General features: G+C 39.1%; 1 protein-coding gene across 1 annotated transcript in view; it reads right to left on the minus strand.

Annotated features, from left to right (window-relative positions):
- Window positions 1-14,596, minus strand: part of Cep128 (centrosomal protein 128) — a 362,133-nt gene that overhangs the window by 291,884 nt on the left and 55,653 nt on the right. The window contains exons 9-11 of the mRNA XM_051150095.1: window positions 5,667-5,753; window positions 2,957-3,031; window positions 456-588 (exon numbers count right to left, since the gene is read on the minus strand). Coding sequence (XP_051006052.1) covers window positions 456-588; window positions 2,957-3,031; window positions 5,667-5,753 — 295 coding nt within the window. The remainder of the gene's footprint in view (window positions 1-455; window positions 589-2,956; window positions 3,032-5,666; window positions 5,754-14,596) is intronic.

The raw sequence follows: 14,596 nt of genomic DNA on the forward strand, positions 1-14,596 counted from the left end.
GACTCTAGGTAAGAGAAGCATGGGAGAATGGGGAAATAGAAGGATCCAGAGGGTCCTAGAAACCTACAAGAAGAACATTATGACGGGCGGATCTGGGCCCAGGGATCCTGCTCAAACTATGGCACCAGCCAAGGACAATACGTGCAGTAAACTTCGAACCCCTACCCAGAAGAGGCTACCAAGAAGAGACTTGATAACCTATGAGCATATCCAGGGGGAGGAGGTCCCCCTTAGTCACAGTCATAGGAGACGGGAGTAGGGGGAAATGGGAGGGAGGGAGGAATGGGAGGATTCAAGGGATGGGATAACAACTGAGATGTAATATGAATAAATTAGTATGATATATTTTAAAAAAAAAGAAACAATAAAAAAGAAATGTGAAAAGATGAATTAAGCATGACATGAGGAGTGCACCTCTGGGGATGGGAAGCCACATCCAGCATCCAGCATTATACCTCTTCTAAACCTCCAGTCATCAACCTGATCATCCTGGTGGCTTGACTGCTGCCTGGACATGTAAGACACCTGGTGCTGCAAGCCCTTCCGGTCACCTTCTGCTTTGGTAAGTTGTGTACGTAGTTCTTCCACCTACAAGCAATTTTAGTCAAAAATCAAACTGTTAGCAATTTTCAAATAAACTTAGAGACTGTCTAGGGAAACACCCACTTCTAATAGGCCATTGTAGTACAAGCTAGAGCCAGCTTAATGCCCTCACTGTCCCACACATAGTGGAACAGAGTTCCATCCCACCATGTTTTCATTATTCTATAACTTTCACAAGAAATGTCTTTTCCTTGCCTGTGTGACAAACAACTTCAACACCTCTTAGTTTTTCCTTTCTAGTTCTGGGAATTTAACCCAGAACCATTTGTTTTTCCCTTAAGACTTGTATCTATGTACACCTGCACAAAGAGGATATCAGATCCCAAAATAAATGATTATAAGCCACCATGTGGCTTCCGGGAATTGAACTCAGGACCTTTGGAGGTACAGAGAGCACTCTTAACAGCTGAGCCATCTCTCCAGCCCTAACCTAGAATCTTTTTTAGGCAGGAGTGTGACCAGGGAGCAACATCCTACCTGTGGTGTTTTAAATAAGAATGGCCCCACAGCTCATATATTTGAATGCTAAGGGAGTAGCATTAGGACAAGTGGTCTTGTTAGGGTGGGTATGGCCTTTTGAAACAAATGTGCCACTAGGGGTAAGCTTTGGGGTTTAAAATTCTCAAGCCAGGCCAAGTGTCTCTCTCTTCCAGTTGCCCTTTAATCTCTAGTTAGAACTCTCATGTCTGCTTCTCCAGCACCATGTCTGCTTGCATGCTGCCATGCTCCCCGCCATGATGACAATGAAATAAACCTCTGGGGGGAAAAAATGAGCAAACCCCAATTAAATGTCTTCCTTTATAAGACCTGTTGTGGTCTTGGTGTCTCTACCCAGCAATAACAGAACACTAACTAAGACAATAATCTAACTACATTTTAATTTTTTTGAATTTCATTTTCAGATAGGCTTTTCTTATGTATTCAAGGTTAGCTTCTTGCAGCAATCCTGCCTCAGCCTCCTGAGTTCTGAAATTACAGGCACGTGCTGTCATGTCTGGCTCAGACCACTCCACTCCTACTATTCACCTCTAAACTATTTCTCTATCCTCACTTGTTTTCTTTCATGGAACATGCTCTGCTGGTGACTAACATCAAATGAAGGGATCATAACTTAGCACATTATGATACCAAAATAGTCCTCAGAAAAGCAGGAGACCACTGACCTGTAAACTGCTGAAGCCGTGGGCTGCCTTATTCATCTTGATATGTATACAGAGAGACTGGCAAATTTTCTACCATATAACAAATATATCCCTAACAACCATAGTTAAGATGGCAATGGAAAAACAATTTGACTAACATCGCAGTGACCTGCATCAAAAACTGAAATTAAAGATTACAAATCGAAACTTTAAAAGATAAGATATCTGGGGCTGGAGAGATGGTTAAGAGCACTGGCCGTTCTTCCAAAAGGACCCTGGTTCAATTCCCAGCACCCACATGGCAGCTCACAACTGTAACTCCAGTTCCGGGGAATGCGATGCTCTCAAACAGACATATATGTGGGTAGAACACCAATGCATGGAATTAAATACTAACATCCAGAAAAACAAATTCTTAATTCTGCCACATTAGTTCCACATGACCACTGCCCACAGAACAAAGTCATATGAGTGTTTTAAAAGCTCTGCAAAGAAGGTGCCATGGTGCATTTTCAGTACCACTGTGAGGATGCAGAGTACACAGAAACCCTGGCCTGCAGAGCTTATCATGTAGTTGAGATATGAAACCTCAATGCCAAACAGGAGGCATGTTCTGACTTAGTAAACACTAGAAAGAGGCACTTAGAAACACATCCTGCCTTATCCAGTGCATGTAAAATGACCATTTAAAGTTATGCGACTTTAGATATCAGAAGCCCCCAACTGCTATAAGGGCAAATGGACTACAAAACATTATACCTAAAGAGCAAGCCTCAGCTCTGGTTAAAAGGAGCCAAGCAGCATCTTGAAAACAAGAGCAAAGGCAGTGATGTGTTCAAAGTAACTTAAACATGCAAAAGTCTGTACAATATATTTTCTTTCCTCCCTATTCTCCAGTGCCTCCTTGAATATAATTAAGCTCCTGGGAAGTCTTATCTTACACATCCAGTGTACTTGTGCACTGTTCTGCTGAGAAAGATAAGTAGTGAGTCGGAACAGCAGTCAGCAAAATACATTGTCACAGCGGAAACTGGGTCTGGCTTTTCTGCCAGCTCTCTGAATCTGCCTAGATGCATTCTGCACTAACATACATGCCCTAGGGGACAAGTTCTAGATCTAGCTTTTTTTCTCTCTCTCACAAAGACATTTGAGAGAGGAGACTCAATCCAGATTTAATAAAACAGCAGACTGTCTTAGTTCGATAGACTCACCTGATGCAAAAGTGTCTCCCTGCTGCCTTCAGACTGATTCAGCAGCCTGCGTGAGAGCTCCAATTCCTGTTCCAGCTGGAGTTTCAACAAGATAAAAGCATGTCAAGTGAGGTATAACATTACTGGGCCCAATGACGAAACATGTCCAATGGGCCACAATTTAAAGGGAAAATAGCAAAATCATTTCCAGGAGATGGGTCCGATGGCTATTTCACCATAAACACAAATTTAACTTCCATTAATATTACGTTAGTTATCTCACATAAAGGTAATTACACAGAGCCCTCCAAAGGTCTGAGATCTAATTGGCTTCACCTCCTCTCTGATCCCAACCTCCTACCCCAACCCTGGGCCTAATTCATCTCTCATTTTTACTAGATTCTTGAGATCCCCATCCAGTTCTTAAAAAAAAAACAGTATTTTCTTGGACAAGTACAGTCAGCTTTACTAAACTGGAACAGAAAGAACAGAGATCTAATAATTCAAAGAGACCTAATAATTCAGTTATCTAGCCTGACTTTTTTATATTCATCCCTAATACACAAAATGTGAATTTAAACTTCTCAATTCAAAAAAGATATTTAAATTTTCATTAATAATATTGATGCTAACAAATAAAGAAAGAATATTGATGCTTGGTAAATACCAGTGGAAAATACCTACATACTTCAAATTGAAGAATGCAATAAAATGGAAAATAAATTATTCTGATGTTCTTTTTTTTTAATGTAGTTTATATATGCTATACTTGTTTACATTTTAAAACATAAGGTAATATTAAAAATTTGTATTGAGATGAATTTAAATGCTTTATATGTATAAGTTATTGTAAATAATCATCTCAGTAAACAAACTATCGCCTTACAACAGCTGTATGGACAGCAGATGTGCATGGCAAGGAGCTTGAGGGACCCTTGGTCTCAGGCAATAGGCATTTATAGACTATCAAAATGGCTGAAAGTATTCACATGCACACAAATACACAGACAGCTGCACACAAAGTGAGACCTGTAGAACCACTGTGGCTTTGACTACTGTTCATTCATGGTTTGATATTCATTGGTAACTACATACAAAGTATAACCACTTGCCACTTTGGTTTTAGAGACAAGGCCTCTCACTGACCCCAGAGCTCTCCATCCAGGTAGATTGGCTGGCCAGCATGACTGTAAGATCCTCCTGCCTCTACATCTCCAGCACTGGGATTACTAGGGTGCACCATCATGCTAAAGTTGGGCCTTCCAGGTATGAGTTTGGGCCCTTCTGTTTGTGTGGCAAGCACTTTACTGACCCACCTTTCCAGTCACCAAAATATTTTTTATCCATTTATATAATAATTCTTTAAAGACATATGCTCAACCATGTTCATAGCAGCCTTATTCATAATAGCCAAAACCTGGAAACAACCTAAATTTCCCACAGTCAAGGAATGGATAAAGAAACTGTGATACAGGGCTGGAAATATGGCTCAGAGGTTAAGAGCCTTGACTGCTCTTCCAGAGGGTCTGAGTTCAATTCCCAGCAACCACATGGTGGCTCACAACCATCTGTAATGTGATATGATTCCCTCTTCTGGCCTGCAGGTGTCAATGCAGGCAGAGTGCTGTATACATAATAAATAAATAAATAAATAAATAAATAAATCTTTAAAAAAAAAAAAAAACTGTGGTACATTTACACTACAGAATGGTAGTCAGCTATTAAAAACAAGGAAATCAAGAAATTTGTGGACAAATGGATGGAACTAGAAATGATCATACTGAGTGAGTTAACCCAGAAGCAGAAAGATTCACATGATATATACTCACTTATAAGTGGGCACTAGCCCAAGAGGCATGTCCCATGAAAGTCTTCACTTACCAGGAGACTGGGATAGATATTGGGACTCTAGGTGAGAGAAGTATAGGAGATGGGGAAATAGAAGGACCCAGAGGGACCTAGAAACCTACAAGAATAACATCAGGACAGGCGGATCTAGGCCCAGGGGGTTCTGCTCAAACTACTGCACCAACCAAGGACAATACAAGCAGTAAACATCGAACCCCTACTCAGATCTGGCCAATGGACAGGACATTCTCCACAGTAGAGTGGCGAGTGGGGACTGACTCTGACACGAACTCTGGTGCCCTATATTTGACCACTTCCCCTTGGTGGGGAGGCCTGGTGGCATTCAGAGAAAGTTTAAGCAGGCTACCAAGATAAGGCAGTGTCTGTGCCTACATGCCACCATGCTTCCTGTCATGATGATAGTGAGATAAACCTCTAAAATTATGAACAAGTCCCTAGCAAAATGCTTCCTTTTACAGGAGCTGCCTTGGTCATTGTGTCTCTTCACAGCAATAGAACAGTGACTGAGACAGAGCACACTTTCAAACCTGGGCTGCTAACTATGCCTATTATAAAGAAAATGAATACATACAAAATGTCTAGTCTTTACACAGTAGATCTTTCCTAACTAACCTGCAACAGTCAAGTTTTTTCAGTGCTTTCAGCAAGTAAAGAGAGAGTGTATTCACCTCTCAGAAAGGAGAAAGTCCAAGATAATGTGGGAACAAATGACCTGAGTGTGATTTCAAGAGTGAAGGTAGAGTCACCAGCCACCTCACTTCACAACATGAAGTCACCTCTGTGTTCATTTTTCACGGTGTTCAACAAGTATCAGTGGCTCCCAACTCCCATGCTGCTCAAGGGATAAATTTCAAGGGCTTACTTGGCTCTTCTCAGTTTCAGTTTGTCGCAGCTTGTTTTTCATCATGTCCTCATTTTCATCTGCTTTAGTTTCTTGTTTCTTCAGTGCCTACAATGAAAGCAAATGAGAGCAATGTACTATCCTAGAATATGCACAGAGCTCAAAGCTACCCCTAGGATTCATTGCGGAATGGGCCCAGGAAAATATTGAATTGCACAAAATCAGCAAAGAAATTCCAGCCTGTTCATTCATAGAAGCCCTAGCAACACTTCAGTGAAAATCAAATACAAACAAGTTCCTGATCTTTCAAACCATTTTCACTAGTTTCACCTTCTTCATCTTTGGGAAATTTATTACACAGAGAAGCTAGACTGCTAACAATTGGGAAACAAAGTTTACTGCACATCAAAGGAATCACACTGAAGGTTGTCTTATTGTTCTGCTTCTGTGAACAGACACCATGACGAAGGCAACTGTTTAAAAAGGAAGCATTTAGGGGGCTGGAGAGATGGCTCAGTGGTTAAGAGCACTGACTGCTCTTCCAGAGGTCCTGAGTTCAATTCCCAGCAACCACATGGTGGCTCACAACCATCTATAATGTGATCTGATCATACTGTATACAAAATAAATAAAATCTTTAAAAAAAAAAAAAAAAAGGAAGCATTTAACTGGGAGTTGCTTTCAGTCTCAAAAGGCTTAGTTATTATAATGGCAGAGAGCAGGGTGGTACACGTGGAGCTGGAGATGTGGCTGAGAAATGCATCCTGATAGAAATCCTACAAAGAGAAAGAGAGGCCTGGCAACAAGGCCACACCTCCTAAACCTTCTAATCCTTTCTAACACTCCCACTCACTCTCTGGTGACTAATTGTTAAAATATTAAAATATAAGAGCTTGTGGGGGCCATTCTTATTCAAACCACCATAAAGGGTTACATGATTTGCTGGATTTGGACACAAAGCCATAAACTAGTCACTAGTTTTTCAGGTTCTAAAAACACACAGCCCATGAGAAAAAAATATGCCCATTGCATCACCATTATGAGGATGACATTTACACAGAACATGACAAACCATTAAGAACTCTACACTATCTGGAAAATACGTAGATTCTTATCTAGTTTCCCCGTCTTTAGTGATAAAAGAAGCTTAAAGGAAACTCTTTCAACCGCTAACCACAAAAATGTTTCCTTGTGTTTGTTTCTATATCAAAAAAAAAAAGAAACTTAAACAAGAGGAAAGAGCTGAAAACAGACTTTCGTAATATGTAAATGGCATCTGTTCAAATAAAAATGGATTTGACCACTTAGCACTTACATTTAGCAAGGCATATGTAAATGCCACACAAACTGAGGAAAAGCAAACAACCTAGAGTCTTTGCCAATGAAGCAGCAGGAAATAAGTAAGCATAATTAAAATAAACTTTGATGCAAATATGCTATCATAATCCATTTCATTAACCTACATGTTCAAACACATCTTAGATCTAATTCCTGTGTGTCAAGCACTGTCCGTAAGCTAATAATGTGCACAGGTATAAAATACATATGGCCCCACAACCCAAGAAATGAACTCCCTTCACCACAGCTTTTCCTCTCACTAAGTAGCAAAATGGCATCTAGGTAAAAAAGGCAGAGAATCTTTGTCAAAATGAGAAGTAGTCTGTGTAATAATAAACAGTTTGAGGGCGATCAATGTGTCTAGGAAATCTTACATCTATTCAATACATTACACATATTTAAAGGTCATAATAATCTTCATGATAATCCTACACGCTAATAAGCTTATTTTATCATCAGATTATTGAGACACAAAGAACTAAATAACTTGGTCTAGTTAGTGACAGAGATAACTGAGACTCAGACAGCCTGCCACTTAACCACTGCATGGCTCTGCCTTCTCCATCATGCCAGGATCTATCTGACACAGTTGTGGTACAAACCAGCTGATATTCATGAAACATATAAATCAATGCTTGTCATATGAAAAATGCAATAACATTCAAAATGACTATTTTTGAATTACTAAGAACACAAAGTATTAAAATCATAATGCCTTTCAAGTAGTTAGCAAATTATTTTAATATATTTGTTTTTATTGTAGGGCAAATGAAATTTGCAACAATATTTAATTCCACATATATAAAGTATATTCAGTTTTGGCTGATAGATGTTTATAAATTTTTCATGAACACAATCTTAAAAACCTGAAAATTATTATTGGCATCATTACTTTTCATGATTCCTTGGTCTCTTTTTCAATCTCTTTCTCCTCCCATTCTCTCTCTCTCTGTTTGCATGTGTGTGTCTGTGCATGAGTGTGTATGTCTGTGGATATGTGTATGTGTGTGTGCATGTGTGTGTGTGTGCATGTGTGTGTGTGTGTGCATATGTGCATGTGTCTGTGCATAAGTGTGTGTGTCTGTGCATATGTGTTTGTGTATGCTTTTGTGTAGGTCAGTGTGTGACAGAGAAACTGAAAAATGTAAAAAGTGATATAGAAAATTGTTGCAAAATTTTAAATACTTTTTAATTTAAAGGTAAAACAATAATTCCATATCTCTATACCATGTGTTTTGATTATATCCCTCCTTTTGAAAACATCTTTCCTAAACTCCACCCATATTCCTTTTCAACATTGCTCCTATAAAATATTAAGTCATCTAATTCCACAATAACTTCATTCCAATGTGGGATAATCCTTTATCTTTTGTTAACCTTCTTTGTGGGATTAAAAAACCTGAGTGGACATTTGCACAAAGAGGATGATTAGGAAATGACTTCTTCAGGCAATTGACAACTTCCATCCAACTATAAACAGCCTCCACTTCTGGATGAGAAACCACGCTAAGTGAGCCTGCACGGAGGGCTGGTCCAGGCCAGGCAAGGTCATCTGAAGCCACAACATGAAAAGGACAAAGAGAATAAACAACTCCAAACAAACAAGACCATCCCAGACACAGGAACCATTCCTTTCCAAAGCTGACTTCAAAGTCAAACTGAGAAGACACCCTCACTCTGAGGAGCAGTGTAGGATGAAGGGACCTTCCGGTGCTGCTGGGCCCCTCCTGGCCTCGGCTTGCAGATAGAAGCAGAGTCATCAGCTGCTGAGCGTTACAAACTTGACCTAACCTCATGCTTCAACTCTGAGTTTAATTTACGTAAAAACAAACTCCCAAAATTCCCCAGTGAAGAAACTTTCCACTTTACCATCTGGAATTTATCCATTTCTTCCATTTCCATGATTTCCAAAAATTAAATTTGAAAAATTATAACATTTAAGACTAGAAAAACAAGAAAGATATGCTAACATTTCCCAAGTGTTTGCTTACTTTAGCATTTGATCAAGTACACACACACACACACACACACACACACACACACACACACACACTTATTTAGATGCATTTAAAGACATTTAAAATAATCATTCAAGATTTTACTTATTTAAAAACAATTTTTATTTACCAAGAGGCTACATTTCCAAAGAGTAACAGAAAAGCTGTCCTTTTGTTAGAGCGAAGTCTTAAGAAGATGAAGACCTTGTCTGCCAGTCACACTGCATTTTTAAGACAACTGGCAAATATTAGATGGTATAAAGCATGCTATTGGCTGTATAAATAAATAATCCTTTATAATTTGTCATTACTTTTCAGTTGGCCAGCTAGGTCATTTACATAGCAGCAGCCTTTGCAATTTTCTCCCACCTTTGATTTATTTTATCTTTAATTATGAATTTGTTTGTGTCTATGGTGAGTATGTGCAGGCACCAACAGGGACCAGGGAGGAGGACAACAGATCTTATGGGGTATAAGAGGCATGTGGACACTTGTGCCCACAGATATGGAAACCAGGAATGGTAAACACATAGGACTGTCTCTTCAAAGAGAGAGAGAGAGTTGTATAACCTGTTTTCTGCCCAGAAAGCTGGGAATGAGCTGGTTACTAGCCCGGTGACCTCTGTATGGCCAGAGCACACCGGCTCCCCCACTCTTATCTGGAGCCTGTTTGTCTTGATCAATCTGTCGTACTACAGGCCACCCAGACCTTATCACCTGCATTGTTTACCAGGGCCTGCTTCCTTAGCTAATCTACAGAACCCATCTTTATGAAGGATGCCACTTGTATTTTACAAGAGTATCAATGTAATCATGTCTTATGATTTGTTATGCAAACAGAATTTAATTATCTCCAGGAAACTCTTTTCCAAATTGTGTGTGCTTAAAAAGTCCTAAAATAAACTATCCAGTGTCAGATTCTCAAGGTTTGAACCAACACCAGCCTCTGTCATGCTGAACCAGACTCCCCTCTTGCCTCTCATGAATTGGCATTCTGCTGGTCATGGTGTTTGCAGAGACCCCACACACACACACTAGGGCTGGAGTTCAGGCGAATGTGTGCAATATGACACCAGCTCTAGGAAGCCAACACCTGTGTTAATCACTGATCCTTCTCTCCAGCCCTTCCTCTCACCTTTTGTCATTACTATATTCTCTCAAGCATAGAGTTATACATCTTGAGAAACTTTTAACATTGTAGTGACAATGAAAACTAAGCAATTACTTTTGTGTTTATCTCAAAAGGGTAATAACCTTTTCCACTTGTAAGAAATAAATTTTATCTTTTATTTAGGTAAAGGAAAGAACTAATTAATTGGTTTTAGTTTTCTGTTTTGTTTTGTTTTTGATGTGGCGGGGGTGGGGGAGGGTCCCACTATGTAGCCTTGGTTGTCCTGGAACTCTCAATGTCAACCAGTCTAGTCTTGAACTCAGACATTTTCAGCCTCTGCCTCCAGAGTGCTAGAACTAAAAGTGTCCACAGGCTTGCTAGACCTTTAATTGGTTTAAAATATTTTCCTTTAAAACAGTGCTAACTTTACAGAAGCATCACTAAGATAACTCAGAGATTTTGCCTATTGTTAAAAAAAAAAAGTTTCCCTAAACTAACATGTAACATACTGTTACATTTACCAAAATTAGATAATCATATCATATTCTAGAATCATCAGCTTCTAATTCCACTAAATACACATTTTGTTCCAACAACTGCTCCACACTATACTGCATTTAGCTGACTTCTTTCCACAGTCTCATGTAGCCAGTTTGTTTATGATTTCCCCTTGTCATTTAAGATCTCAGCATTTCTGCAGTTTACTGCTCAGGTATAAATTTGTCAGTGGCTGGGGAAAGGAATGGATAGTACAGTTAAAGATCCTTCTCCTTACACCACAGTGTAGGGTCAACACAACTCACAGTAAGGTTGCCTTCAGATGCTAGAGCTAAGGGAAGGTGATGTCCATCTAGTTTTGTAACAATAATTTAGTCCCCTCTCAATTCTGCATTGTATTTGTTAAAAGACAGTCAGCAGTCACACCCACTTCAAAGGGAAAATTAATCTTTGCCCCCAAGAAGAACATATCAAACAATGTGGCTAAATGAGTGAAAAGCGTCATCATAGGTGTAGTGGGGGACACACTGAGGCTACACAAATACAAAAGTTCAAGGAATTTTAGCCCAAGTCCAAATCCATAGTTCATTATAGCATTTGCTTAAGTCTTTTGGTTTGGTTTGTTTTGTTTTTTGCCAATGCCCATCAAAACATACAGTCTAACACGATCCAGATACCTAGTAAGTTTACTCACAAGTTGTATCCACTAGTTAATAAAATCTTGAAGTCTTTATAAAAACCCCAAAAGGCATACTGATATCAAAATTATTAATGAGTGATCTAGAATTGATATAAAACTATGTAAGAAAGTGGGTGGAACACACTTATCACATTCCCATCACACATGTCTGTTTTCTAAGTTCTCTTGGCTCTTCCATTTTATCTTGTCAACTATGAATGTTGGTCTCTCTGTGGCGTACAATACTTCCCAGCCTTCCGAGGTCCACCTCCAGTATGCAGAGCAACCTGTCTCCACCCATTATCCACTCTGAGCATCTAAATACATAACCATCCCAACACCTTCCGTCCTGTAAAGAAAGAATTTATCACTTAATAGGCAATATTGGAAACATTCTCACACAAATAGATATTTACTCCACTTCTCATATCTTGGAGTCAATGTAAATACTTATCATCCCCACTGGTATTAGATAAAACTCAATAATCTTAACTTTAATCAAGTTAAGAAGTCAAAACTATCTTTTTAATTCAAATTTCCGTATGAATAGGTTTGACCAAAAAACCTTCTATTTCTCTCAAATATGCAGGAACATAAAATAATCTTGTACTCCTCTGTTCTTATCCACTTTCCAGTTTCAGCACCTAACCATTTCTTTACAATAATGCTTTTCAAAAACAATACAGTTTTCTTCTGCTATACTCCACTTCCTGCCTAAAACTTGATTTAAATTTTCTTTTTTAATATCTCTACTCTAAGAACATGTAAGTCTCAGAAATTTTAGCCAATAGGATCCTCAAATTCTATTGTTTCAGTACAAGCGCAAATGTGAGGCAGCACTGAGGAGCCATCACGGCAAAGGACTCCACTTGCGCATAGCAAGAAACACAATCACATTTCTCAGCTTTCACAGCTTCAGCAGGCAGCAGACGCATCAGCCCAGCTGCAATATTCTAGCTGGAATTAAAGCCATTCTTCTATATTACGTGGTTCGGCATAAAATGCAGGAAAAATCTATACCATTCATTCTGGATTAAAACACCTTTAAGTTCCAAAAACAGATTAACACTGAAAGAGAAACATTTCACAAATGGACAAATCAAAATGTTGAGCTATTTCTTTAAGCACTAACTGTAAGGGTTAACTCATCTACTTTCTCTTTGAAGAGGCAAAACCCACACTGGATTCTGTTTCTATTTGACTACAACAGGCATCTCAGAGTTACATTAAAACTGACCCAGCAAAAGCAATTATAAAAAGAAAAGAACACATCAGCATCATACACCGATGAATGTCTGTAACTGTGTTGTTCTGCCCTTTTAAGCTTGGTTTTCTTAGAGCAGCTTGGCCATAAAGCTATGGCATGCCCTGCTCCAGAATTCACATTGTCTTTTACAGTTTTAAGATCACAGGAATACCGCAGAGCCTTAATAGAGGGCCCCTGGGGCACATTTAAATCTTTAATAACAACAATTTTTCTTTATTCCCCAAGTGGGCCTATTTCCATTCAAAGGACAAACACATTGCATACTGAACTATTACAGTTCTTTAGAAGCAGATGATTCTAAGCACTTACTGTTACGAATTACCAAGAATGCAACCTTTCCTTTAATGAGTGGGGGGAAAGGGGAGAAGAAAATGTGTGAAGAAACTCCTGCATCTTTCACAATGAACATGTTTACCGAGCGGCGCTAATAGATGACACGTTTAAATATGTGGAACAAATAGAAATTACAGGCTCCTTGTATCTGCTGCAAACGGGCTAGCAAACTTGGTTATAAAAATGGCACTAGCATCTTTAGTTAAAGCCTACATGCTAACGTCCCCATGGGCGGGGCCCCTGAAACTCCCAGAGAGAAGCTGTGAACATCACGCGCCCTGACCTATCTCAGCGGTGTGCAGTGCATTCCTATGGTCACGGGGAAGAGCATAGCAATGATTCTATTGTAATCCCACAAAACTAAAAAAGGAAACAGAAAAAAGCAAGTCCACGCTCTTCTGAAACGTGATACAGAATCATTCTGCTTGAAGGTACAGTCAGCTCAAACTTTTTTTCCAGTAACAACAAAGATATGTCACTGAGAAATATAAAATAGATGCTTTCCCTCTGTTTTTATATTTAAATTCTCCATGTATATATGAAATAAAAGTCAGAGAACAAATATCTTAAACTTTGCAGAATATAATGTGATTATGAACCAAATTAGATCATATGATATATTAAATTAAAGGTAGAAGTTGATATTTATGTATATTATAAATGTCAACAACATCTCTGAGGATGTTTGCTTACCCCTGTCAAAAACAAAGGTTATTAAAGAGACAGGTTTGATGAAGCATTATGATAGAAACTGATTTTATTTTTCAAGAAGGCAATCTGGTGGCTAGCTCCAAAATTCTCTGGAGAAATCTAAATACACCTCCGAAGTACGGAGCAGAAGACAGACGGCCAGACACATGTTGAAGAAAGCACTCTGTGGTTCAGGACAACACTGCTGCTCTGAATGTCATTTGCTTAAAGTAATGGAGGTTTTTAGGTCATCGAGTTCCACGAATTTCCAAGTGCTGTTTTTTCCTAAGTCAAGTCAGAGATTGCTCCCCATGAGAACTAGCTCAAGTCATGGAAAATCTTAGCCTTTAAGTCCATCCAGTTGAAGATTATCTGTGCCAACAAAAACCAATGTCCAAAAGAGCAATTTCTTTCAAGACAAAAACAATACACTCATATTTTGAATCTCTAAACAAATAAGTTTCTGACTCAAAGTTAGTTAGGTAGATTTTACAAAAATTGTTAAAAAGCAATTTATTTTATAGCCATAACCAAAGACAGGAAATTCTACATTAAAAGCTACAAGTAAAACAAACAAAAATCCCTGTTTGGCAAGAAAAAGACAGACTTCAGGAAGGAAATCCCAAGGGGATCTCCTACACATGGCACAGTGACACAGCTCATCTGTGTCAGCGTAAAGAAGTGCTCAGAGTCCTGACAGCTGCAGGACACAGTGGCACAAGCCTTTAATCCCAGGACCTGGGAGGCAGAGGCAGGCAGATCTCTTTGAGTTTGAGGCCAGCCTTGTCTCCAGTGTGAGTTCCAACCCTGTCAGGCTACATAGGGAGACCCTGTCTCAAGAGGAAAAAGAAAAAATCCTGCTGACAGTGAACCTGTTAGCTTTCCTGACGGGAATGGCAATTACATGAGTAGTCACAAGGAACTGGTTTTTAATAGTCATGGACAGACTCCACTCCATGTGCTTAAGTGGAAGTTATCAGAAATAAAACATTATCTAACAGTAATTATAATCTTTAGCAATGAGCTATACAGCTATCG

The sequence above is a fragment of the Acomys russatus genome, chromosome 1, assembly GCF_903995435.1.
Source record: "Acomys russatus chromosome 1, mAcoRus1.1, whole genome shotgun sequence".
Lineage (NCBI taxonomy): Eukaryota > Metazoa > Chordata > Mammalia > Rodentia > Muridae > Acomys > Acomys russatus.